The 26354-nt window shown below is 47.8% G+C and overlaps 1 protein-coding gene across 1 annotated transcript in view; it reads right to left on the bottom strand.

The window, feature by feature from the left end:
* CRTAM (cytotoxic and regulatory T cell molecule) overlaps positions 1–4065 on the bottom strand; it is a 237065-nt gene extending 233000 nt beyond the window's left edge. Inside the window, exon 1 of the mRNA XM_069614085.1 lies at positions 3987–4065. Within this exon, the coding sequence (XP_069470186.1) occupies positions 3987–4035 (49 nt within the window). The 5' untranslated portion in view covers positions 4036–4065. The remainder of the gene's footprint in view (positions 1–3986) is intronic.
* Between the last annotated feature and the right edge of the window lie 22289 nt (positions 4066–26354).

The raw sequence follows: 26354 nt of genomic DNA, 5'->3' as shown, positions 1-26354 counted from the left end.
TACAATGACATTCTTACAGGCCACGAACAGTAAGGATGTGAAATTAACTATCGTACTCGGCCTGACGACATTTCAGGTAGTGCAAGAGCTAAGACATAGATAAGGAAGGGAGGGGGAGAGTGGGTAGGAAATGGAAACAGGCAGGCGACTACCGTACTAGGCCTGACAGTATTCTTGGTAGAGCCGAAGAAAAACAAGAGGTGAGGGAGAGGGGTGCAGAAAGCTAGGGGAGGAACAAAACAAGCGGCTATCATACTAGGCCTGAGGACATTTCAGATAGTGCTGGAGGGGTGGTGGGGAGGAAATGGAAACAGACAGGCGACTACCGTACTAGGCCTGACAACATTTCTGGTAAAGCCGGAGAAAACAAAAGGTGAGGGAGAGGTTCAGAAAGGGAGGGGAGGAACAAAACAAGCAACTATCATACTAGGCCTGATGACATTTCAGATACTGCTGGAGCAGGTGAGGGGGGAACAAGTAAGGTGAGGGCAGAGGAGACAGACAAGGTTGCTATCATACTAGGTCCAGGGACAAATCTGATAGAGTAAGTGCATAGAAGAAAGTAAGGCGAGCAGATAGGAAAAGGGAGAAGGGAAAGGAGGAGAGAAAAGAGAGTAAGCAGTCAAAAAGAGTGGAGAAGCAAGAGGGGAGAGCGAATACAATTGCAGAAGTCAGTAGTAACAAATAATGTTGCAAGCCAGGATACAAGATGAAGATGATAACAGCATGATTCAGGGCCACCATGAGAAAGGGTGATGCACCGTGAATCAATGAAGTGCATAAAAGTGAAATCCAGCATTGGCCACAAGATGGTGAGGCTGAAACCAGAATGTATCAGGACAGACTCCTGCAGAAGTAGGCTGGAGGGGAAGGGGGGAGCGGGTAGAAGAGGCAAGCAAAACAGGCAACACCTGTGTGCGAGAAGGGTGGGTGTCACAATGGAACATCACGGGGGGACCAGAGGGGGTGGGGATGGCCTGTGAGGACAGAGGGAGTAAACACATGTTGGTGCATGCTACCTTCTGTCTGAGGAGGGGGTCAGGCCCTGGGTCCTCCCGGTCTGAACAGGAATTGCCCTTTTCTTCATCTGCCCTTCACTTCGGACGCCCGGGCAAGAGACGCCCTTGATCTAAGAGTTAAGAGCAGGAAGGAAGAGGCAGGGCTAAGAAGGTGGGTGGGGTTTAGGCCAGATGACCTAGATCCACTTGCACCTGCTGCCCAGCTGCAAAGGAAGAGAGGCTGGAGGGCACCAGAGTGCTTGATGCTGCCTCAGGCATACGACTGTGGCACTGGCATCTCATGACTGGGTGGCGTGCAAGACAGCACACCAGTTAAGATATGGTTCTTAACTGAAAGGGCCTTGTGTTTGCATTAGTAACTCTCATTTTTTCTTAACCTGATGCTTGTTTGCTCTTTTCATGAGTGTTAATAATGAGAATGTGTGTTCTCATCTAGACCTACATGCCGCACTCCTCCGGCTTCTAAGCGCTGTTATACCCGGTGTTGTTATTACACCATCTTTAATAGTACTTGGTTGTGAACCTCGGAAGGATGAAAGGCTGAGTCGGCCCTCTGCGGGATTTGAACGTGTGTGTTGTGCACGTTGCACTCATTTCAGGGCCAAGCACTTTACTGATGAGCTATTCACCCACAGAGTGATGTCTGCCCTTCTATCGGGTGTGGTGGTCGCTATCGCTGGCTAGTGACTAATACACTGACTCACACGAGCAACGACTACTGAAACATTTATAATATATATAATGGAGCCAAATACAGCGGGGGTTAATAGCCATCGAGATGACCAGCCAGCGGGGAGCTGAAACATTAAGGGCCCAATTCATGGAAATGTTCATAGAAATCTTGCAAGGGCCACACACCGAGAAGGACATTGCGTGAGACTGCGTGCAGAATAAAAAATGTGCATCCCGTGTATTCATGGAATTACCTGTGTAGAACTACAACATGCGCAGGCTGCATGTGGAACGCCCACGACACGCCCACATGTAGAGCGATATCAGCCATGGAAACAGACCTTTGTGCACTCTGCGCGTGCAATTTAATTCACCCCTGAAAATCCGCCTGCCAACCCCCACAAGAAGGTCAGCACCCTGCCGGGGTGCGTGGGGTCCCCCGTAACTATTACCAGCACCCCCTCAACATGTGTACCACGGATCGTAAAATTCAACATTAGCCGGTAGATATGTGTGCAAACCCTCGCAAACAGCTCCTGCATCCCGATACGATGCATTCGTACATCCCTAAGTGTGATTGGAACCCCGACTGCACGCACACACCCCACAATCCAACTTACAATCTTACCCTCATGCAACGATTCCATTCGCAAGTACCTGTACGCCTGTCTTTGGGTGGCGGATCGTATGAAGGACTTGCGTGGTCAATTACCTGCTGAGAGGTTGCACGCTCGAATCGTGCTGTGCAATTGTGGGCATGTGATGGACTGCCTGCGGGCCATCCCTCGTAACGCCCACTTTTTCACATGTTCTTCCCCATGTTCCGTGTTCTGTGCCCTGCTTCGCCCTGTGCGCAAGTCTCGCCCACGCTTTGCGTGGTGACTCGTACAAGGTGCTCGATGCCTCGCAGAGACGTGCTGAGCATGCATGAACTCCACGCAATTCCTGGAAAAGTACCGAGCATTCGATTCCATGAATCGACAAACGCTGATTTGTGCGCAGTTTGGCGCGCAAGTACCCTATTTTCCGCACAAATAATTCCATGAATTGGGCCCTAAACCCCCACTGAAAAGGCCTGTCTTTGTCAGCAAGTGGCTGGTAGGGAAGACGGTATTAAAAGTCAACGAGGTGAGAACAGTTCTGTGTACAGTGCACCCCCAGGGAAGTGATGCCGGAAGCGCGGCAAAGTGCACGTTATAAGACGGCAGGGGGCAGTTCCAGACCCCCCCACACACCCCTCAGCTCGCGGCCCCTCATCACAACACATCATTGTTGCCTGCCCCATTTAGTGTGGGAGTGGAACGGGGTCCTGTGTTTAAAGTTTCGAGATCACAGCACTCTCGCTCCTCAGTTCCTGCAAGAGACGTGCCCTGTGGCCAACACACAGATACCACGCCGGGAGGTTAACATTTAAGGTGTGTGAACATGATATCCAAAAACAGGTTATAATAACGCTTTGCTACAGAATTCTAGGGGTGTAGTTTAGTGAACAACCCGCCCCTGTGAGTGTTGAGATGCGCGCGTGCTAAAGCGCACAGAAACCCGCGTTCTTATCGCAAGCGAGCGCTGGTTATGTCCTAAATGCAATCTATAGAGGATAACAAGCCCCACAACCCAGACCCCCAGGAGGGCCCAAGACAGTCTACGGTGAGACCCCCAGGAGAGCCCAGGACCCCCAGGAGAGCCCAGGACAGTCTACAGTGAGACCCCCAGGAGGGCCCAGAACAGTCTACAGTGAGACCCCCAGGAGGGCCCAGGACAGTTTACGGTGAGACCCCAAGGAGGGCCCAGAACAGTCTACAGTGAGATCCCCAGGAGGGCCCAGGACAGTCTACGGTGAGACCCCCAGGAGGGCCCAGAACAGTCTACGGTGAGACCCCCAGGAGGCCCAGGACACTCTACGGTGAGACCCCAAGGAGGGCCCAGAACAGTCTACAATGTGACCCCCGGGAAGGCCCAGGACAGTCTACGGTGAGACCCCAAGGAGGGCCCAGAACAGTCTACAGTGTGACCCCGGGGAGAACCCAGGACAGTCTACGGTGAGACCCCAAGGAGGGCCCAGGACAGTCTACGGTGAGAACCCCGGGAGGGCCCAGGACAGTCTACAGTGAGACCCCAAGGAGGGCCCGGAACAGTCTACAGTGAGACCCCAAGGAGGGCCCGGAACAGTCTACAGTGAGACCCCGGGAGGGCCCAGGACAGTCTACGGTGAGACCCCCAGGAAGGCCCAGAACGGTCTACAGTGAGACCCCCGGGAGGACCAGAACAGTCTAGAGTGAGACCCGCAGGACTCACCGTGTGCAGGAGAGAGGGCGAGGAGCCACATCACGAGGAGTCGCCCCATCGCAGCCAGGAAGGTCGCCAGACAATCTGACACAGGCACTTCCGCTGATACTAACACGGCAGAGCAGAGGCGCTCGCTTTTAAGTGGGAGCTAGAAGTTACCCATGACTTCATGGCGCCCGCCTGACGGCGTGGGGGGGATTTCCTCTCCAGGGTGCGCATGTGAGTGGCTGTGTAGCCGCCGCCCCCCACCCCCGTAAACCATGAGCCATGTTAGTTCCCTTCCTAGCCTCACATGGGGTTGGAGCTATATATCTAGGCGCTATGTTTACTCATCGGTGTGCATGGGGGAAGTGTGAGGTGAACCATCAAGGACCCAGCTGCACCTGTGGAAAGGGATTGCCTGGTGCAGCGACCTACCTGTGATGGCAAGGGCTGGCCACACTAGTGGCATCCTGTGACGATGTCATCCTGGGCAGTACAAGCAAAAGTCCCTTTAAAGAAAACAGCAAGCGGGAGGGTGCTCTTGAACCCCCCCTCCTCCCCAGAGGGGATTCATATTATTATTATTTAATGGAAGAAATGGCAAGTGCCACCCCCCCCCCCTTTCTAACTCTACTGTATCTCTAGTAACCCCCACGCTGTGTGCCCCAACTATGACACCCCGAAAGGTAACACAAACCGCAAGCAGTGACCAACTCAAACACTTACAGAACCCCCGATTTAGGCACAGGGGCGCCTCCCACAGGCAGCCTAAACAGGGGCTGATGTTCTGTTATGTTACTAGGCTTTTGTGCTGCACCAAATCACCATGGCAGAGCGCCTAGGCTCCCCCGTGGGTGGCAGGGGTGACCAGACCATAGTCTGGCAGAGGAGAGGAAATGAGCCAAGGCAAGAGAGGAGAAGAGCAGTTCCTAGCCAACTTGGTGCCCCACCCGCCCCCTCCCGCCCCCCCCAACTGCAAGAAGCTTGGTTTCAATTAAGAGTTCGGGATCACAGATGTTGTAGACGCACCATCTGTCTCTTTAAGTAAAAGTGCTGCTGTCCATGGATTGTCAGCCACATGTCTTTTTTTTTTTCCTCGCTGAAATGCATTGCGCGTATCTTTGCACTTTTGAGATTCAAGCCCACTTTCTTTCGTTTGAGAGTTAGGACTGTTTCTGGTTCAATAGGTCTCATATCTGACATCACCATTTCGGTGCTGGCCTTATACTTCAATGGGACTTCACAAATCACTCTGGCCTCTTTATTTCTGGCAATCAGGGGCTATATTTCACCCCACACATCCCCCCTCCTGGAACTTTGATTCCAGTGAGACAGAGTGAAGAGCAAGGAGAGAGTGGGGTTTCTGTTTTCCTTGTGGCCTGGGTTCATTCCAGGAATCTCCGTCAGAGCACGTCCGCTCTTTTCTCCGTCCTGAGGGAGTGGCGTTCTGGTCTGCACTCCACTCTTTTCAAATTTTGGGTTTTGGTCCTGGAACCCTCCCTTTCCGGTAGCCCCACCTTCGGCCTGTAGCGGCAAGGAGTTATTTAATCTGCCGAGAATATACGAGAGGGTAAGTATTTCATACAGTACTAATTCCTCCAGTATGATCGATGAGCGAATTGACAACAACACAATAAGTTACAAATTACATTTCACTTGACATATACAATTCAGAAAAGAGCAATTACTTTTGGTACGTTCCAGATAAGTATAAGTTGTTTTACTCCCGGTATATATCTGATTTTCTCCATCCGGGTTTCCATTCTTTACTTTTATTCTTCAGATTTTTCCTGGGCTCTACCCTCACTTGGTTCTTCAATCAGTCGCAAGTTATTTCTGGGAGGACAGCTTTTCAACTGATTGATATGAACCCATTTCTCTTCCGTCTGTTCTCCTTTAGGGATGCTGATCTTATAGGCGACAGGTGAGATTTTATCGACAATTTCAAAAGCACTGCACCAAGAGGGGAGTACCTTCCGCTCTTTGGTCTGGTTCTTTTGGAAATTGTACAGGTAGACCGTCTCCTACTTTGTACTCTTTCTTGATAGTCTTTAAGTCATAGTGGGTTTTCATCCCCTCTGCCGACTTTTCTAAGTTTAGTTGAGCATAAGCAAAAGCGTGCTGAAGATGTTTTCATAAATTTTCAATGTACTCACGACTCGTGGACGCATTGATCAGGGCCTGCTCTTGAGTTCTTTAGAGCAGATCCTGAGGTAGCACAAATTTCATCCAGTCGTGAGTTCGAATCGAGACATTTTTGTCGCAAAAGATGGTGTAGACCTGATGGCCATCAGGCCAAGCGGTAATCAGATGTCGCAACTAGGTCCAGAGTCTGCCACAAACTTCTTCAAGATGGCCACAATTGTCTTATTGTACCTCTCACACCCCGCTCGAGGCTGGTTGGTAGGCAATGGGGAGTTTTCTCTTCACCCCGAGTATCTCCCACATCTTTGTCATCAGCTCACTGGTAAAATGACTTCCTTGGTCTGACTCAATCCTCTGGCGAAGGCCGAAACGAGAGAAGATATGATTGATCATTAGGGCGGCAGCTGATTCTGCCATGCAATTTGGGGCCTGAAGACATTCCACCCACCCGGTAAACAAGCATGTCACGGTCAACATGTACTTGTTTCCTATAGAGGAGCGAATCACTGGCCTGATTAAATCGACGTGCAAACACGCCCAAGGCAGTGTCATTCCCCTTTTCTGTAGGGGAGCTTGGTGTGTGAGAGAGCATGGCTGAAAGTGAGCACACACAAAACACCCCTTTAAGTGAAGGTTGAGGTCCTGACCCATGTGTGGCCAGTATGCGACCTCTCGCAAGATTTCTAAGGTTGTATGAAACCCCCATATGACTGGCAATGTCTGTGTCATGGGTGTGACATAACATCAGACTTCGGAATGAGTTAGGTAGCACTGACTGATCACATCTAGATATGGATCTCTGTACCAACCAACTGCCTTGGATGCAGAACATTTTCTAAAACTTCATCAACACCCGTAGATCTTCTTTCCCGATGTAATCGGATTCTTTCAATATGAATATGTTGATAACATTTCCCAATAATTGGGTCGTCTTTTGTGCCGTAATCAAATCAGCATCTGGAGTTCTTTACTCCACTGGGCGTTTGAGAGTTCATTTTGGGCATGTGTTTGGGATCTGGTGACAGCAGCAACCTGGATTTCCCCCAGCAGGAATCCAGTTTCTAGGAGATCTCCATGGATGGCTCCAGTTTTGGAGGGACCAGATAAAACTAGAAATGACTTGGTCAGCCAAGTCATTTCTAGTTTTATCTGGTCCCTCCATTTTGGAGTGACCTCTGATCTTTTTCCAATAGATGGTCATTTCATTAGAGGTGACCAGATCATCAATTGCTTGGATTAATTTCCTGTGCTTGAGCGATTTGTCATTCGCACACAGCATGCCTCGATTTTTCCAATTAATCAGGTGCTCCACGAACCCATTCCTGACATAATCTGAATCAGTTATTATGACCAGTTCTTTGAGCTGGTGTTGCATGGCAGTGAGGACGGCTTGATGTACCACCATCAACTCTGCCACCTGACTACTTCAGGGACCTATTTTGTACCCAGCAGAGGGCTCTCGGGCCTCATCACCCAAGCATTCCCAATGCCAGCCACTAGTTCTTTTCCCCGTGATTATTAACATGGTAGGAGCACCCATCCACATAAACTGTGGGTATCCCCTGGCACGTGTCTTCCTCATAGACTTTGTGCGGGGAAGTAAGGTATGTCTCCATATTGTCTTTGGTCTTTAGACTTATGTTCTTGAGCAGAGTCATGCAAGTCAGCCAAACCTTGCACTAGGGGACTCTTCTGGTTTTGGCCATATCTGACCTCCACAGGAAAGCCTTGCCTGGACAGAATCCAGGAAGTAATTTTGAAATTACTCACATTTCCTTTTCGGATTCGGTCACTCTGGAGATAGTTCAAAGGCTGGTGAGGAGTCTCGACAATGATGTGTTCCCTCTGGATGAACGGGCGGTAATTCTTCAACCCCCACACTGTTGCCAGGAGTGCCTTTCGCAATTGTTGAATTTTTCCTCCACAGAGGACAAAGTCTTGCTCACGTACGAGATTAGTTTGTTGACCTTGTCGTGCTTTTGGTATAATACTGCTGTTAAGCAAGCATTGGAGAACCCTGTCTCCAAAAAGAATGAGGAATTCCTCATTCTTTATGGGGTAAGCCAAACAAGGTGCTTGGGAAAGGCTTCTCTTTAGTTGTTTTACTGCCTCGGATTGTTCTAGACCCCACTCCCACTTGACCCTGGCCTTTAATAAATGGACCAAGGGTTGTGTGACCTCTGCATAGTCCTCTAAGAACTTTCTACTATAATTAGTGAGTGCAAGAAGGCTTAGTTGTTCTCGCAGAGTAGTAGGGTCTTTTAATTTCAATAATGCGTCCACCTTTTTCACCCGGGCACTGAGACCGTCAGGGGTGATTTCACGCCCTAAGTAGTTCACACGGGCCTTACACCACTGTGCCTCCTGAAAGGACAGTTTTGCTCCGGCTTTCTGCAACTGGGTCAGACCATAGCATATTTCAACTATATGGTCCTCCACAGTTGAGCTCTTGATTAAGACATCATCTACAAAGGCTAGAGTTCCCCTTTTGCCCAAGTCTGGCATGGCCTTATATAGGAAGATATTACATTTGTTGCCAAAGTTTATGTATCCAAAGGCAGTTCAGGTCCATGTGTACTGTGGGCCCCCGAAGGTAAAGGCAAGCTTGTACTGGTCTTCTCTACTCATGGGTACGATCCAGTAACCATTGGTCAGATCAATGGCGATATATGCCTTTCACCTTTGGATCTGGGCCAGTCCCTGATCGATGTAGGGAAGGGGCCATCTGGACATGTGGACCCGTTTATTTAACTCCCTATGGTCTGCAGAAAGTCTCCATTGGTCATTGGGTTTCAGTATCCCCAGTACCGGGTTGTTAAAGGTACTGTGGACTGGACAAATTATCCCATGGGATTCTAAGTTCATAATAATCTCTGTGAGTGATTCCATAGACGTGTGAGGCAACCGGTATTGCTTCACAAACACAGGAGCCATCTCGGAGTCCCTAGATATGGAGGTTGAACGCATATTGGTGTGTCCAAAGTTGTATGAATCCACAGCAAAGATATCCTGAAAATGGAAAAACACCTATTTCAGCTTCTGCTTTTGCTCCTGGGTCTCAAAGGCATCAGCGAGATTGATTAGTTCATCGACCATCTGCTTAAAGCCTGGAAAGACCTTGTGTTTGGCGATCTCGGTGGTATCCTCCAGATGGATGGAGAGATCTCTTGTTATGGGGTTGGCCTGTACATGAGGTTTCAAGGATGGGAGTCGGTCACTGTTGTCTTGAAATACCACCTCATCCTCCTGATGTCACAGGTCACCTCTTCCCCACCATAAGAGCAGGAAGAGTACACCAAGAAATGTCCCCCTTGTCGGGTGAAAATCCTTTCCAGAGGAATATCGTCATCAAAATTGTAACAATCATTTGTAATTGGTACAATGGTCTCATTACCTAAGTCAATAGAAGAATATTGGCCATCAACCGCCATTCCACTAAAGGTGTCTGCGCTCAAAGTGATACTTCTAGGGTCGCTGTTGTAGAGGAGGTCCCAGATATGGCCTGCACCCCTTCCCCCCAGTGCGAGTTGCCAGTAAAATACTTGCCAAGGTATGTCACGTATGAGGAGCAACTGAACCAACAGAGAGCCGCATTGGGCCTCTGCCCTGTGTACATTAGAAGATCAGTACCTGTTGAAATGCCAATAAGCAGACAGCCCTGGGCAGCACGGTACACAATCAGACAACCATACCAGCTGCTGATACGAAACGATGAGTATTTACAGACTGTCCAGGAGGAAACACAAAGAGCCCTGATGGAAGGCAGACGATGATGAGAAGAGGGCCGGGACAGACTAACGCATGAGAAAAGGCAACACGCGAACGCGTGTATCCATGAAAACAGGTACAAGAGACACAAAGGACAACACAATGTTAAAACATAAGAAACGTCATAGCGAAAGAACCAAGATGAAAGAATCAAACCTGTTAAACGTGTGTAAATAGGCTTGAAACGCAAGATGCTAAGAAATCGATACTGCTTGCAATGCTTAGTAGAAGGTAGAGCGGCAAGCGCCAACCATATATCTACCTCAAGAAGGCACAATGTACACGTGCAACTCCATTTTGTAAAAGCAGAAGTACGCCCAGGCGGCCAAGGCCTAACTGGTTGGGTTTCATATCCAAGCCCAAGCCAGGGGAAAGAGCGGAATCGAAACTCAACATAGGACGGATCAGGCCTGGGAAATCGAGGTCAACCCAAGAGAGGGGGTGAACTTCAGCTAAGGAGAATCGAAACTTCAGAGCATACCAGCCTGCCCTGTGAAGGTCAAGATAAGGAGGCCCAGGCAGGTGGTGGAGCTACATGAAGAATTAAATACACAAAAAGCTGGAAACTGAAGCATATTCACGGTGAACCAACATGTGACCAGCCAGGCGTGAAGATGTACCACCGTCTGATGTCACCCAGATCCAAGGGGTGCCATAACTTTTCCTGATAAGAGACTACAGTTTCGAGGCCTTCCTTAGACAACTAATTGACACATCGCCCTAAAGCCACTGATTGATGGAAGGGAGGCAGGGTGAATCTGGGGACACTAGGCACCTGGGTGTCCAGCCTGCTTGCTGCTGATTAAAGTGGAGATTTATGGTTAGAGGTGTAACTTGCCCATTCATAATGGACCATGTAATCTAGGGTCCTATAGACACTGTAACCAATAGGACGTCGTACTCATAGTGACGTCCATCACGTGTGATGTAGAGGGATGGGCGTAGACGCCCACCAAATAAGAGTTAACCAATCCGCATGCTCTATTGTCATATACAGATATAACACCTTTACTTAAGTTACCTTTCCCAACCAATTATATTGCGTGATGATTTTTTGTAGAATTAGACGTCAATGATGACGAGTTTAGCCTATAAAAACGGCTGTTGGACTAAAGTTCGGGGAAGTCGGAGCGAGACAGGTGTTTGCAATGCTGCTGATTTCCATATGCTGATGTATGTATCATTAAACAGACTTTCCTTTGCCAACTTACTGAGTCTTGATTTTTGAGATGTGCTGGAGTATGTGAATCCTGCACCCTGTCCTCACATGGTGCAGCTATCCAGCATTACAAGTTCTCGGGGGTTGAGCACTGACCAATGGGCCCGTCAGTAATTTCTTCTCCTCGTGAACACTTGGTAGCGTGAGGATGGTTTCGGCCATCGATTATTGATAATCGATTAATATAGTTATAAGACACCCTTAGACCGACGGCACAAAGTAACTCTGGGCCTTCGGTTACATCATGAGTAGGCCGAGAATCTCCCCGTGGACAATGATAGAGTAAAGAATTTCAAAAAATCTGCAGTGGGTCTGAAGGAACCCGCCTTTCCAAGCATAACCCTTCTCATTCCCACGGGCAGCAGATCGGACGAAAACGTTAAAAGCGGGAAGAGGAAGGGGCGGTGATCCTGAAGTTCCAGAGAGGAAAAGAGGCGATCGGTGAGTGGAACAACGAAACTCGTTACCTTGGCAAATGTCTCATAAGCATTAGAGTAAGTAGGGGAAAGGTAACGGAAGGTGGCGGAGAAAAATAAAGTAGCTAGAGGTAGAGAAGACGGTATATATTTAAAGGGCTAATGACTCGAGTATAAAAAGAAAAAACATACATAAAGAGGAATACCAGGGGGGCACCTGAGCTAAAACGTAAAAGAATACCAGGGGGCACCTGAGCTAAAATGTAAGAGAATACCAGGGGGGCACCTGAGCTAAAATGTAAAACAATACCGGGGGGACACCCGAGAGAAAAACAAGATTTCGCCTTGTTCCTGCGCTTTAAAGAGTGGTCAGAAGGAACGTGAACCCAGAGCCCACAGAGGGGGGACAATTTAGGCTACTATTACATTTAAAGACGGAATTAACGGGGTTCATTCAAATCCCATGGTGGGGTATTAATTAGAAGGCAGGTACATGTATGACCAGCTGGTGTCTGTCTAGTCTGTCAAGTGTCCGTCATATGTTTCTTACTGCATGTTAAATGTACAATTGTATTGGTGATTGATTGAAATGCATTTTGGCCTTACGCGATTCTGTAACGAAGAGGGAATCGCCAGTGAATTGATGGTTTCTTTTGAGTATACATTTTGGCGGGAAGAAGTGGATTGGAGCTTGCGGTTGTGGTGCTTGCTCATACTAGTGTAAAGATTAAAAGATTGTGTAAATATTGTGGTGTCGAAGTTAAAACAATGGAAGAGGCTACCCCACTTGTGCACTTGTGCAAGCAACTGCCCAAGCATGCAATACAATTGAAGAAATATAGCCAGGAGTGGGTTAAGGGTACTGCCAATAAGATGCTTTTGCCTTGGCCCCAGAATGGGTCCTTGTCTAAGGCTGTTTTACAGCACATGACAACCTTCCTACATGCCACATATACTGGAAAAAATCTTGAGAAATGCCTTGCTGTTCTCGAGCTTTGGAAGATGTTTGAACAAACGAAGGAAGAGGAACCACCTGCAGAATGGATATTAAATGTATGTACAGAGGGGGGTGAGATGCCTACCGCGTCACCAGCCCCGCCAGAATGAGTCATTGAGGGAAGCAAATCAGAGGGTCTTTACCCATTACGAGAACTCAAAGCAGCCACAGGGTACAATAACCCTGCATATGAGTCACCTACATGTAGTAGTGACGAAACTAAAGAATAGGAGCAGGAAATTGATTTGGCCTCCACAGTCCCGAGGGACAAGGAGAGGCGCGGCGATAGTAGTAAGGATCAGGCACAGGCTAGTGCACCTCTCGATAAAGAGAGAGAGGGAAAGAAGCGGAAAGGAAGTGATGAGACAGCATTCGCGAAAGACGATTGGGATGGGAGGACAGATACTACTAAAGCTAGATGGAAAGGGAAGTGATGATGTGCGGACGAGAGGAAGGCACAATGAAGAGCAAAGAAAGGAGAAAGAAGCAAGGGATGAAAGGATGAGAAAGCAGGAAAGATTAAGGCGAGAACAACTGTATCACGAAGAGCAAGGAATACCGCTCAGTCGCACACAGTATGCAGCCTATGAAAAATACAGGCTGAACATGTTAAAGTTGGAGGAAGAAAGGAGAGTGCACAAAAGGAAGGTGAAAAAGCAGGAAGATGAGGAGAGTAGAAGGGCAAAGGAACGTAGAAATGAATGAATGGGAGAAGTAGATAAGGCTAGAGAAGAAGCGAAAAAGCAAAAAGAGATAGATGAGGAATTGGAACGAAAACGCAGACAAAGGGCACAAGATCTTGAGTATTTGGAGCGGGTAGTCGTTAAACCCAAACCTACAGTAGAATGGGAAGACATAGAAGAATTCTTTCCTGCAAGCGATGCGGTACCAGGTACAAGCGGGATAAATATTGATGATGACTTCGATACCAGAAGCATTGGGGAAACGATTGACGAAATATATGATGAGATGGGACTAGAAGTAACCTACCAAGGGGGAAGGGAAGATGAGCGTTTAGAGAGCACTCAGCTATATGACACTGAGGATGTTACTCGAAGTAGTGGGAGTAGGGAATTGGACAGAACGAAGATGATGCAAGAAGTTGTGTAAACTGGGAATATTCAGAGTCTGACTCCGGTGGGGACACGGAGGAAGAGAGGCGATATGAAAAGCCGCTCCCTCGAGGCCAAGGGGTACGATGGTCCGACGCCAGTGAATCTGAACCTAGGACATTGAAGCCTACCAAGGCACATGGCAAACGTGAGGGAACGCCCCACGATCAGAGGGAGGAGCCAGCATCCACCTATACAGGCAGATTAAGGGCATTGCCGGGTAGACGGCAAGGTGATAATACTGCCCCGCCAGTAGACGGGAGGAGTGGGGGAAAAGAATAGGAAGATTGTGCCTTTCGATTCCCGCTGCTAGAAGAAGGGGGAGTGAGGCCACAATACATTCCATGGCCACAAATGGACCGAGAAAACTTAAAAAATAAGCTTCCAATGCTGACATCGGGGGCTGGGAAATGGATACACAAGTTAGAAAAGATGACCGGGGGAGTCACTTTAGCTATAGCGGACATCAAGGGCCTCCTCATCGCCATACTTGGTGAAAGGGCTGACGATGTGTGGAAACGGGCTGGGTTGCCAAGGGTAACGATAACTAACACTACCCATGACGAGCACTGTTTAATAATTGTAGAGCAGCAGTGTGGAAAGCGCTGCAAACTCTATACCCAGACATATCAGACATGGGATCTATAATGACTCGGAACATGAAAGAGTCAGAGGATCCGTTGATTTATATCCAAAACTTTCAAGACGCGTGGGTGCTCGAAACGCATGAGTCTTGGTCAAAGTCTATCCCTGTCTTCTACCACATACTGTGTCAAGGGTTGCCTGAACCGGTGCAAAAACAGCTCAAGAAATTGGTAGGGATCGAAGCCAAACCGTGGACCGAAATTCAATTGACAATTGCACACTACTGCAGATTCTTACAAGAAATGAACCAAAAAAAGGAAGCAACCCGTAAGGGGAAAGAAGCGAAGCTGGTACAAAAGAAGCTCTCGAAGTATGCTCTCAAGGGAGCCATGTTGACCAGCACGCAGCAAGTAAATAACCAAGCGAATACGGGATATTACCCGAGGGGTAGAGGATTTAGAGGAAGAGGATGGCAAGGTGGCCAGGGAGGTTTCCATGGTAATCAGGGAGGGTTTCAAAATAACCAAGGCGGATTTCAGAACGAACAGATGATCGGTCAAGCCATGCCGGATGGGCAGATGGTACGACCACCGCCAGTATGCTGGCTGTGCAGAATGACAGGACATGTGGCGCGCATGTGCAGAAACCAAGGCATGTGGCAAAATGTCCAAGGAATGGGAGCAGGTATGGCGAATCAGCCTGCCACACCGCAACAAGGCAGTGCGCAGGGCCACATAGTGCAGCAGCAGGCAGCAAGCTTGCAGCAAGGTACACAAGGGTTTCAACCCTCAAACATGGGGAACTTGCAACAGGGGCATCCCCAACATGCACCACCCCCGGTGCCACAAGGAATGAACAATGGAGGAGGAACCAACCCCGAGAATGGGGGTATTCCACAAACTTACAGTGGGCCGAACCTATACATAAAATAGGACAGCTCACGGGAAACTCTGATGTTCTCTATCCTATCGGTGACACCAGACCCTAATAGAGAACCCAGGGGTAAATGTCACCATGGGGGGTAAGGAATATTCCTTCTTAGTTGACATGGGTGCGACGTGTTCGTGCATACGAGAAGGCAAGTTTTCCTTGTCCGGCGAGGCTATAGATACTCAGAGTTTCACTGGAGCTCATAGCAGAGTTCCCTTTCCAGACACACTCCCAGTATCATTGGGAGAGCGTGAAATGAATGTGCCCTTATTGTACTCACGTCAATCCCCAGTAAACATCATGGGTTGAGATTTGATGACAAAGTTGAATATGACGATCTCGTTTACTGAGGAGGGTATAGTGTGCTCCACGCCAGGAATGCACTATTCTAATGTGTGCAAAATGATCATAGCATACTCTGGACGTGCAGCCATGAGAGCTATACCACTGGAGCCAGAAGTTTTCGCATACAGCCTATGAGTGCTTATGGCGGGATTGCCAGGCCTCGCAGACAAACCTATGAGAGCCCCTGACAAATTTCTAATTAGACCAAGAATACCCATGCATGTGGAAGAGGGACAAATATTTCGCTTGGAAATACAATCTGCCGCAGTAAAGGGGAAGGTGGTCCTGGTAGAAGGATATGATGACGAAGGAAGGCAATGGTGTGCTATTATCACCATTGAAGAAGGGTATCGGGTGACTGACGTCACGGATGACGATCTGTTCGAAGAACACCCTGACTTAGAAGAGACAAGAGTGGAAGTAAGTCTCATATTCTGGGTCAAAATGATCAAACGAGAAGTGCCACAGAGAATGATGCTGGCAATGGTACGTCCAGAATACTTTGAGGAGGACATGGCTGTCTTGATATGGGCCAAATCGTCCTCGGGACCAGCCCTCGGGAGCAATAATTACCCAATTCAGCCCAAAATGCAGGTTCTATTGTGCTGAGCAGTGATCTCATGCTAGTGACAAATGACACCTTCAATAAGTTTTAGCATTTATTCTAAACAGTGAATTTCATATACATTTGGGATTCAAGTTAGAGAAGATTACAAAGTACAAAACTTAGAGAAATGCAAAATATAGAGAAACATAGAACTTAGATAAACATAGAGAAACATAGCGAAACACAGTCTTACGCCCCTTCAATCAGCACTGGGAGACCCTGGCCCTCATAAGCCAGCTGTAACAAGCCCCGCTCAGAGGACAACGCTGCTGGGTGCCGTCAGAGCTCCAATTCCGGGCACTTGATTTTGCTCGAACCAAGTCCAAAGGACGATCTCCCACCTGAGTCATGTGAGCATGCATATTTTATAATCTCGTGCTGCCCATCCATGACGCACAGTTCCAGAACTTTCCCTGTGCAAAATATAGGCTGGCTCATGGAAAAAACCCAACTCTGTTAATTTCCACTGTGCTTCTTCTGAGCCCCTCCCTGGCCCATCTGCGCGAAAGCTCAGGAATGTCTTATCAGTGCCTTCCCAGAGAAAAGGAAGATTAGCTTGGGGCCATGCAGGGCTACCGTTAGTGAGGCAGAATATTCTAAGGGAAGCAGGGATGTATTAACCCCATCTGCAAGCTCTAAAAGGCATGCACTCATAGCTTAGTGTTCATAGCGCTTAAGACTGGCTATCTAAGCGCTATATAGGTGCCATAATGTTCCAAACACTCCAAAAATGTCTATTAGCTACAGAGCTAGGGCCCTCTCCCTGCCTGTCTATCAACAATGCATAATGTGACCTATCACTCATACTAGGCCTGCATATTCCTTGTAGCTCACTACTGCATAATGGAAGTGCTACAACAGACTACTGTCAGCATTTTTGGCACATACTTTCAATACACTATTGGCTTTCAGCAGCTAATGCTGTCATTTAAAGCCCTGATTGGCAAGGTTGCAATTTTGTGTATCACTACAATGGCCCAGGTGCCTGTCGCAGTACGGACAACAGGGCCTTATGACGTAGGACTATTGAAGGGGACGGGAGAAGTGAAAATCAAACTAAAGCCAGGAGCGATCCTACCAAGAGCGTGACAATATCCCATGTCTAGAGAAGCGGATGAGGGGATCGCGAAGATAATTTCCACCATGATGGAACAGGGCATCCTAGTGCTGTCCGAATCACCGTGTAACACGGTGATCTATCCCGTCAAGAAATCGAAGGGCGGGTCTTGGCGTTTAATCCAGGATTTAAGGGCATTAAATGACATTGTCAAAGCCGGGTTCCCTCTAGTCCCTAACCCGTCTACAATTTTGTGCAACATACCTACTGAGGCAAAATATTTCACGGTGATCGATTTGAAAAATGTATTTTTCTCAATTCCGTTGCACCGTGACTCGCAAGACTTGACATCGTTTACGTTCAGGCAAATGCGCCTGAAAAGCACGAGGCTGCCACAGGGGTATTGTGAGTCCCCATCCATTTTTAACAGAGTCCTGCAAATGGACCTAAGCAATATTGCAGTTTTGCAGTATGTAGATGACATTCTGATCTGCAGCACCACTGAGGAGCAATGCAGGAGTGACTCTGTCCAGCTACTAACGATACTAGCTGAGAAGGGGTACAAAGTTGATAAAGAAAAGTTGCAATACTGTCAGCAGGAAGTGCTGTACATAGGGCAACTAATCTCTCATGAAGGGAAAAAGATAACTCCAGAAAGGGCGGAAGCCATCATGAACACGGCCAAGCCACGCACGATCAAGCAAATGCAAAGCTTTTTAGGCCTGTGCAATTATGTCCGAGCTTGGGTCTTTGACTACAGCTCGTACACCAAGCCCTTGCTTCAGGCCCTGAAGAAGGCCCAAGCGACAAAGGAAGAAATTGAGTGGACTGAGGCAATGGAAAAGGGTTTTTCAGAATTCAAGGGGGCAATTTGTAAGGCCCCAGTTCTCGGGATCCCTAATTATGCAGAAGAATTCTAGCTGTTCTCACATACCGATGGCAATTATATGACGGCAGTACATGCTCAACGAACATCGCTGGGGTGCAAACCTCTAGCGTATTACAGCAGGAGTCTGGACCCGGTTATGAGGGGCCACTTCCCATGCGAACAAAATCTGTCCGCCACCGCGTTTGCCATCGAGAAGGCGTCTTCCATTGTGATGGGGTACTCCATGGCATTGTATGTCGAGCACTCACTGTTCACCGTATTGGAGAAGCTAAAAGGCACATTGACATCTCAGAGAGCATCCGCCTATGAGGTGATCATCTCTAATCCATCGATCAAAATAGTTCGATGTAAAACGATGAACCCTGCAACGTTCATAATAGAACCAGTAACCAAGGGTGAACCAGTCCATGACTGTGCAAACTATGAAGAATTTTATGATGAAATTCCAAGGGCAAAGGAGAATGCCCTGCCAGTGGGGAGGTTGTCTTCATTGACGGGTCTTCTAGAATCAACCAAGAAGACTGACAAAGGTATACAGGCGTAGCCGTGGTTAAACACCAGGCGAATGGAGAGTTTCAGGTACTCGCCGAATACCCTCTCACTATTCAGCCCAAGCTGCAGAACTGGTGGCACTGATACTCGCCATCGAAAATCATGCAGATCAGGAAGTGACGGTGTACAGTGATTCTGCCTATATGACTTCCACCGTGCACGCAGGCTTAGCACAATGGAAAAGGAGGGGTTACCTCCGAGCAGATGGCACGCCAGTGCAACATGCAGCCTTACTGGATAGGCTGATAAAAGCACTACAGCTCCCAGTGTGCATAGCGGTCATGAAATGCGCCGCTCACACCAAGGGGACAGATTTCGTGTCACGTGGAAACCATGAAGCAGACACGGAAGCCAAGTGCATGGCATCCAAGAATGAAACAATCATGGACGTGGAGGTGGCACGTACCCATGAACGAATGATGGTAGCGCGAGCCACACCAGAAGCCTATAGCAATATGGGGCAGGGTGTTCTTTAAACGCCTCTGACGGATTGTGGAGGCAAGACAGCACTGGTAAACCGGTAATGCCTGTCACCCTTCTAAAGGTAGTGTTAGAACAGCTCCACTACACCTTACACATGTCAAAAGAAAATCTTGCTGCAACGCTCGTAGAAGACTGGTTCACGCCGAATTTAGCGGAGCATGTTGCATTTTTTATGGTCAACTGCATAATTTGTCAGCAATATACCGCTGGGCACGCATTAAAAGTAGTGAGAGGAATCATTCCCAGACCTAATGGACCGTTCCAGGACCTACATATCGATTATGTCGATATGATTCAGGTGTGTAATGGGTACAGGTATTTAATTGTGGTGGTGTGTCCTTTCTCAAGATGGATAGAAGCAGGTACCTGTACGCACCCCGATGCAGCCTGTGCCGCAAAATTTCTGGTGAGGGAAGTGTTCCCTAGGTGGGGGGTGTGCGAGGTAATGAGATCAGATAATGGGCCCCATTTTGTAAACACAGTGTTTGAGCAGATTAGCTTGTTGCTTGGTATAAAGCACAAGTTCTTGTCGCCATATCACCCAGAGGGAAATGGGATATGTGAGCGGCTCAACGGCCTGTTAAAAGAGAGAATATCCAAGTTGAAGCCCACATTAAAGAAGGGATGGTTGCACTGTCTACCACTGGCATCGTATCCTCTCCGGAACCAACCAGGCTCCGACCATCATCTTACGCCGCACAAAATTGTTACTGGTAGAAGGATGAGGACCCCTCTTACGCCCTGAGACAGGGCTAGATGTGATGCCCAGCCTGCTAGGGAGGTTCTGGGAGCAGAGATGAAGGATCACCTTGACTGTCTCACATCCAGCGCCACTGTCATTTCAGGCCAGCTGCAGCGACGGCGTAAAGGGAACAGTACAGCACAAACCACAACAGACAGTGCTAATACAGGCGCAGCTCACAGCCTTCATGTGCCCCTTGTCTTCCCTGGTGACAGCGTCCTTGTATGGAATTTTACAAGGAGAAAATGGGACGAGCCAAGGTTTAATGGCCCTTTCATCGTAGAGGACTGCACCCGGTCCGCTGTCAAACTCGAGGGCAGAAGAGCCTGGATCTTCCTAAACGACATCAAATCGTTAATAGGGGAGAGCACCCCTACTGCATCCACCTCCGAGGGATCTACAGACAGCAGGGAAGAACCTCATCACGTGCAGATAAGATCTATAGCGAGGAAGAAGGACGCATGAGCAGAGAAGAATAGAAAAGAGCCCGTTGGTGAAAATCGTGTCCACACTGAACTTTTCCTTTATGCACAGAAAGAGACAAAACCAAGCAAACAAACACTCTGTGCAGCCAAAAGTGCAGGGTAAAAAAGAGAATCATATATTCCGGAACCGCAGTGACACTGGTAACTCGAACACGTTGGACCACACGAAGCATTGAACATGAACTCTAAGACTCTGATAAGCAGCCCAGGAAGTTAGGTGAGGCGAAGAAGAATAGATTCCCACTATTCGAGCAGGGCCTCCACTTGAAGGCAGAGGTGATTCCAAGGTTCGGGAATAGTTTGCCAGTTCGCACTAGCAGTGGAAAGGAGAATGACCCCCAGAGGCCACTCGTGCATAATAATGGATGGAGGAGCTAGGGGCCACCGGTTAGGGTTACTCACCGGCCCCAGGCGCACTCCGGACTGAACTTCGCCAGTCGAGTCCACTTCGGTTGCAGGTTCAACTGCGGCAATTTGACGGCTCTGCTGCTTTCAGTTCCGAAGATACAGTGATGATTCCCAAATGGGACAGTGGCAATTTCTCCTCTCCAGATGGATGGACCAGGCCAGTTTCACCACAGCAGGCTTCAGGGGTAAGAGGGTCACAAATGCAGCACACCAGCAAAGATTGTTGCCGCGGCTGGGCAACAGGGTAACCACGTTTACTCCGGTCATGGCTCACTTGTCTCACTTCAGATGTGGGAATGCCAAGTGTTCAGAATTCAGTGTGAGGATGCTGGGGACACAGAGCTAGCAGTATATCAAGTTTCGAGGGTCTCCTCAAAATGACGGAAGAGACAGAGCAAAGGTCTTGTGTAAGCTGGTCAGCCCACTGGTCGGCCCAGGGACACTTCCGAGAAGGTTCACTTGCAGGTTTTGTTGAAAGTGCTGAGAATAGTTGTTCCCACAATTCTAATGGGTTGAAGCATCTCTGCAGACCTTCTAGGATGACCAGATGCAGAGGGGTCCCACGGGGCAACAGCGGGCTCAGGGCGCCAAACCTTCCAGCGGTTCACCAGCGGTTCCTCAACTCAGCTTCTTAGTTTCAGAATACTTGGATCCTACCCTTCGTTCAGAGAGAACTCCAGAGATCGACCTGGTAGTGGTGTCTTCAGCCTCCTCCTAACCAAAGTTCCCTTCGCGCCAAAATAGAGAGGACACAATGGGAGAGCTTCTCACAAACAAACACTCCATACATGGACCAATCATGGACCAAGGTGGTCCCAGGTGTTCACAGCACTCCAGACTCTCTGGCACCCAGGATGTGTATTGGGGACAAACACCCCAGCCCACATCCTGGAGGCAAACACACAAGGCATGCAGAAGCCTGTGAAAGATTGGCATTTCACGGGAAACTGCAAGACCATATAAGGAAAGACCAGGGTCAGTTCGACCTGGGGAAGGCAAAAGGGCAAGATGGCCAAAGGACAGGACAAAGAACCTTGTGGCATGGTCATTTTGGAGCCAGGCCACCTATTCCTGCCAAACGTGGTTAACATGGTTTAAATGGAAGGAAAGGGTTAAAATTATATGAAAAGATAAGCTGCCACCAGTCCTGTCCATGACATATCTGCACATCTCCCCAAACGTCCTAAAAGAGTATCTAGGGTCTTTGGAAATGGCTATGAGACCCAAGTGCACTGTACTGGAAGGTACATTGTGCACTTGTTACATGTTGCAGAAAAGTTGGAACATTAGAAAAGGACTAAGGGAAACAAAGTCTCCCAGCACTGACTGTCTTAAGGGCATGTCAGTTTCTCCATAAAATGTTAGCGAAAGCCCATAGGAGTGCAGCAGAAGGCTGTGCTCCCCTGGTAAAGTCAAACTAAGGTGTTTAAACAGCAGAAACATGTTTGGGGATGTACAACTGGAGGGATAATTACATATTACATGAAATCTTTCCTAACATAGGGTATTTTTAAATCTCGGTACAGATGAATACTCGTCAATATCCGATAAGGACTGGCCTTCCGGCTCAGTTGGACTAGGAGTGTTTGAGTCCAGCTGCCTCATGTTTCCCTGTTCTTGAAAACTGGTAGGCATGACGTTAGAATCACCCTGTGCATATAATGTGGTGAGTTGGCTTGACGTCCCTGGTCAGAAGGTCATCACTCTGTGATCAGAGGGTGCCTTTCCATACTCTAACTGGTCGAGGTGCCTCAAAGCCTGTTTGTATTGGGCTATTTCCTTTTCCAATCTCTCAGATTATTTTTTCTCAACCCCTATCTCTTGGTGATATATAGCGGCCTGAGTTTTCAAATCTGATACCAGGGCTTGAGTAGCTTCTAGTACTTTGTTTTGTGCCCCTACCTGGTCACTGAGAACTTTGTTCTCCTCACAAAGGGACTCATTTTCCTTCTGTGAGGCTTGTATTGTCTGGGCATATTCAGATCTCTTTTGGTGCACTTTTGCCATGTGTTGTCTGCTCTATGTCAAACTCAGCTTGCCTCACATGTAACATTACTTTTTCATTTTCTATCCTCATGTCAGTCAGATCCTGAGAACATAACTCACTTTTCTCCATGTCCGTCCTTAACTGATGCACTTCCTGGAACATGGCACTTTTCTCCTGACACAATTTGCTATTGCAATGTGCTATTCTCTTCCCTGAACTGCTCTCTCTGTTGTTTCAGAGTGTTCAGATTTTGGCACATCTGATCGAATTCCCCTTGGGAATTGACATCCCTAATGATTAAATGGCTATTTTCAATTTTCAGTTGTTTTATCTGCATTTAAAATGCGAAAATGTCCTCTAAGCAGGCTCTATTGTGAAGAACCTGCTCACTTAAGTTGTGTTCATTCATTCTCTGGTTTTCAACACCTTCTTGATACTTCTCTTTCAGTGCAGAAAATTGAGCCTCACGCTCTAAATTTGCTTGCTGTTGTGTCATTAACTCATCTTTTAGCTGCAAAATAATATCTTCTAATTTCAACTCTGAATGTTGGCTCTGTTGCACTTTTTCCTCTAATTGTTTCAAATCTCTCTGTGCTTGATCCAAAACCTCTGATTGGATTTGCACAGAGGCTGCACTCTCCTGGTACCTTTCTTCCATAATCATCAGGTGGAAGTACGTGTATGCTGTGAGCTGAGCCATTTTAACTTGCTCATCTCTGCTGGTCTGTGTCATATAAAGGTATGTCAGGGCCTGAGGTAACAGCCCATCAGCCTGCCACATACATGCATCATTCTAGCCTGCCACATACATGCATCATTCTAGCCTGCCACATACATGCATCATTCTCGCCTGGCACATACATGCATCATTCTAGGTTGCCACATACATGCATCATTCTAGGTTGCCACATACATGCATCATTCTAGCCTGCCACATACATGCATCATTCTAGGTTGCCACATACATGCATCATTCTAGCCTGCCACATACATGCATCATTCTAGCCTGCCACATACATGCATCATTCTAGGTTGCCACATACATGCATCATTCTAGCCTGCCACATACATGCATCATTCTAGGTTGCCACGTACATGCATCATTCTAGCCTGCCGCATACATGCATCATTCTAGCCTGCCACGTACATGCATCATTCTAGCCTGCTGCATACATGCATCATTCTACCCTGCCACATACATGCATCATTCTAGGTTGCCACATTTCATGCTCCTGTTCTACCCATTCACCTTCAATAAACAATTTGGATAGAAGGTGCTTCCTATCCATATTGATTTCTACGGAGCTCATTCTGAAATGTGTTCTGCACCTAATAGGCTCTCGATGCAAGGGCAAAATCTCAACCCTGTTCCTGCTTGGTTTGTACTCACAATGACAACTCAAATGAACACTGTTTTATCTACACACCGCCCTGAAACCCAGGGTACAGGTGTGAATGGCGCCTTCACAATGCAACACAACTTTCCATCCACCCGAATGCGATGACACCTAAATGAATAGTCTGCTGTTACTGCACTATCACGAGTGGAAACTCTCTACAAACCCCGGCACAATCCCCCGTTTTCATCGCGGTTTATTACAAAGTCACCCTCAACTCAGGGAGTTCCTTTCCCTCCAATGAAGGTGGTGCACAACAAATCGCTATTGATTGTTGAGGTTCACTTTGGTAAGACCTCCAACCCGTCTTGCACCTAACCCCAACAAATACCCGGTGCCACAATGGACTAGGAACCAGGCCGGGGTGTAGTAAGAATATAGATTTATTAATTTATTTAAACCAAATTTGACAAATAGACTAACATCAGCCACAAATGCTATGGCAACACGACAACAAAAATGATTTCTATTTTGGAAATAAATGATTCTGTGTTAGGGCTAGAGGCCCTGGCCATCAAATGGGACATAATCATTTAGATACTACCTCTTAGGACAGAAATGTACACTTGTCACAGATCACTCACCCCTAGTTTGAATTAGCCAACTCAAAGAGTCTGACCCTCGGGTCATGCGATGGTTTCTAGACCTATAACCCTATAGTGGAACACCGAAAAGGAAAAAAGCATGGGAATGTAGATTTTCTTTGCTGGTTCCCCTTTGAAACAAATGTGACTACATCACATGGAGGAAAGGTATGTGAAAAAGCTGAAGGTGTCTCCCATACTAGTCACCGGGGGTCAGTTATCCAGGTGGGCAGGACACAGCCATCACTTTTGGATCCAGTTCCAGGGTGTGGACCAGTGAGGGAGGATCCCCTGGATGCGGGGTCCTCGGGAGCGGTAGTGGGACACTGACAGGTGAGACGGGGTATCCCCCTTCTTCTGACAACTTTCCCCCAACATACCATGTAGGATACACAAACACTTCAACCCCCCCTTTTCCGACGTGGACACTTTTGCATATTATGAAGGACAACAGACTAACACTCAAGCCATTTATCTGACATGTCTTAACACCAGGGTCAGGCAAAGTCAGGCAATTGACCAAAACCACACACACATAATGGCCCTTTCCCTTCCCCACAGGGATAAAAGGTGGAGCACAGGAGCGCAATACGAGCAAGGCAGACCGCACAACATGAGAGCTAACTCAGCACGGCAGTTCAAGAGGAGGAGAAAGACGGCATATGCCGAATGTGTGACAAGGAGAGAAGCAACCTTGCCCTTTCCAACCAAGGCCTGTGAAACCTCTGCAGCAGGAATCGTAAAACCGTGAAAAATAGCCGGCGTGTGTTGCAGCAGATGTCAACAGTATACAAGACCCTCCTCCGCTGCTAACCAAGCCGGGGAGAGATGCTTGTTTCCGTGGTACCAACCTTGACTCCAAAGAGAAAGAAAGCCAAACGGTTTATCACAGCCGGTGAGTCGAGGGGAGAGTCGATAAGAAACCGAACTGTGTTGAACGAAAAGTAGCAAATGGCTAATTGAACTGTGAAAGCTTAAAGAGCGATTGATAAAAGAGGGAAAATCAGCAACAGAAGAGTCCGGCACCACGTGGGTGCTCACTCAGGAAACTCTGGGTGATTACACGATTGTTGAAACTACCATAAACAGAAGGCCTTGGGAACGGTCAGAAGGGGGTCAAAGTGGTCATACATGGGGTCTTGTAAAATCCTCTGTAAAGTCGAAAGTCTTTGACCGACAGATGATTATTGAAGCAAGATTGGCAAGAGTGAACCTGAAAGAGGGATGGCAGTACAAAGGGTGCAAAGTCTAAAGTCCCGAATTACAGTGTGTTGACAAGATGTCCACAGAGAACTGTTCAAAAGGAACTTTGTAGGGATCTGCCCCCGGAAGAGGGGGATCCAAGGGTGAAAGGCATCACCCAATGTGAAATCAGAAAATCAAAAAAGAACTTTTGTTTATTATTTTGAATACATCAGGCCCACAGCATCAAGAGACTTTTTGTAGAAAACCGACTTAACACCCCGAAGGCCCTGATACCTGAAAGCGGAACTGTTTGCTCGTGCTGGGAAAGCTCGAGTGTGTGATGTGCTCCAAAATCCTACCTTGTCCCGTGCTGAAAACACAGGAAGGGAGACCCGAATATTGCATCCTGACTTATTATTTGTGAACACTTCCTTCTTTCGTATGAACATTATCCCACACTTCTTTTTGTATTTAGCGTAACGATTGGCAAATGTTTTTTTTA

Source organism: Ambystoma mexicanum, chromosome 9 (assembly GCF_040938575.1).
Source record: "Ambystoma mexicanum isolate Mex_15411 chromosome 9, UKY_AmexF1_1, whole genome shotgun sequence".
Classification (NCBI taxonomy): domain Eukaryota; kingdom Metazoa; phylum Chordata; class Amphibia; order Caudata; family Ambystomatidae; genus Ambystoma; species Ambystoma mexicanum.
Note: the sequence above shows the minus strand (reverse complement) of the source record. Positions and strands in the feature narration are given on the sequence as shown.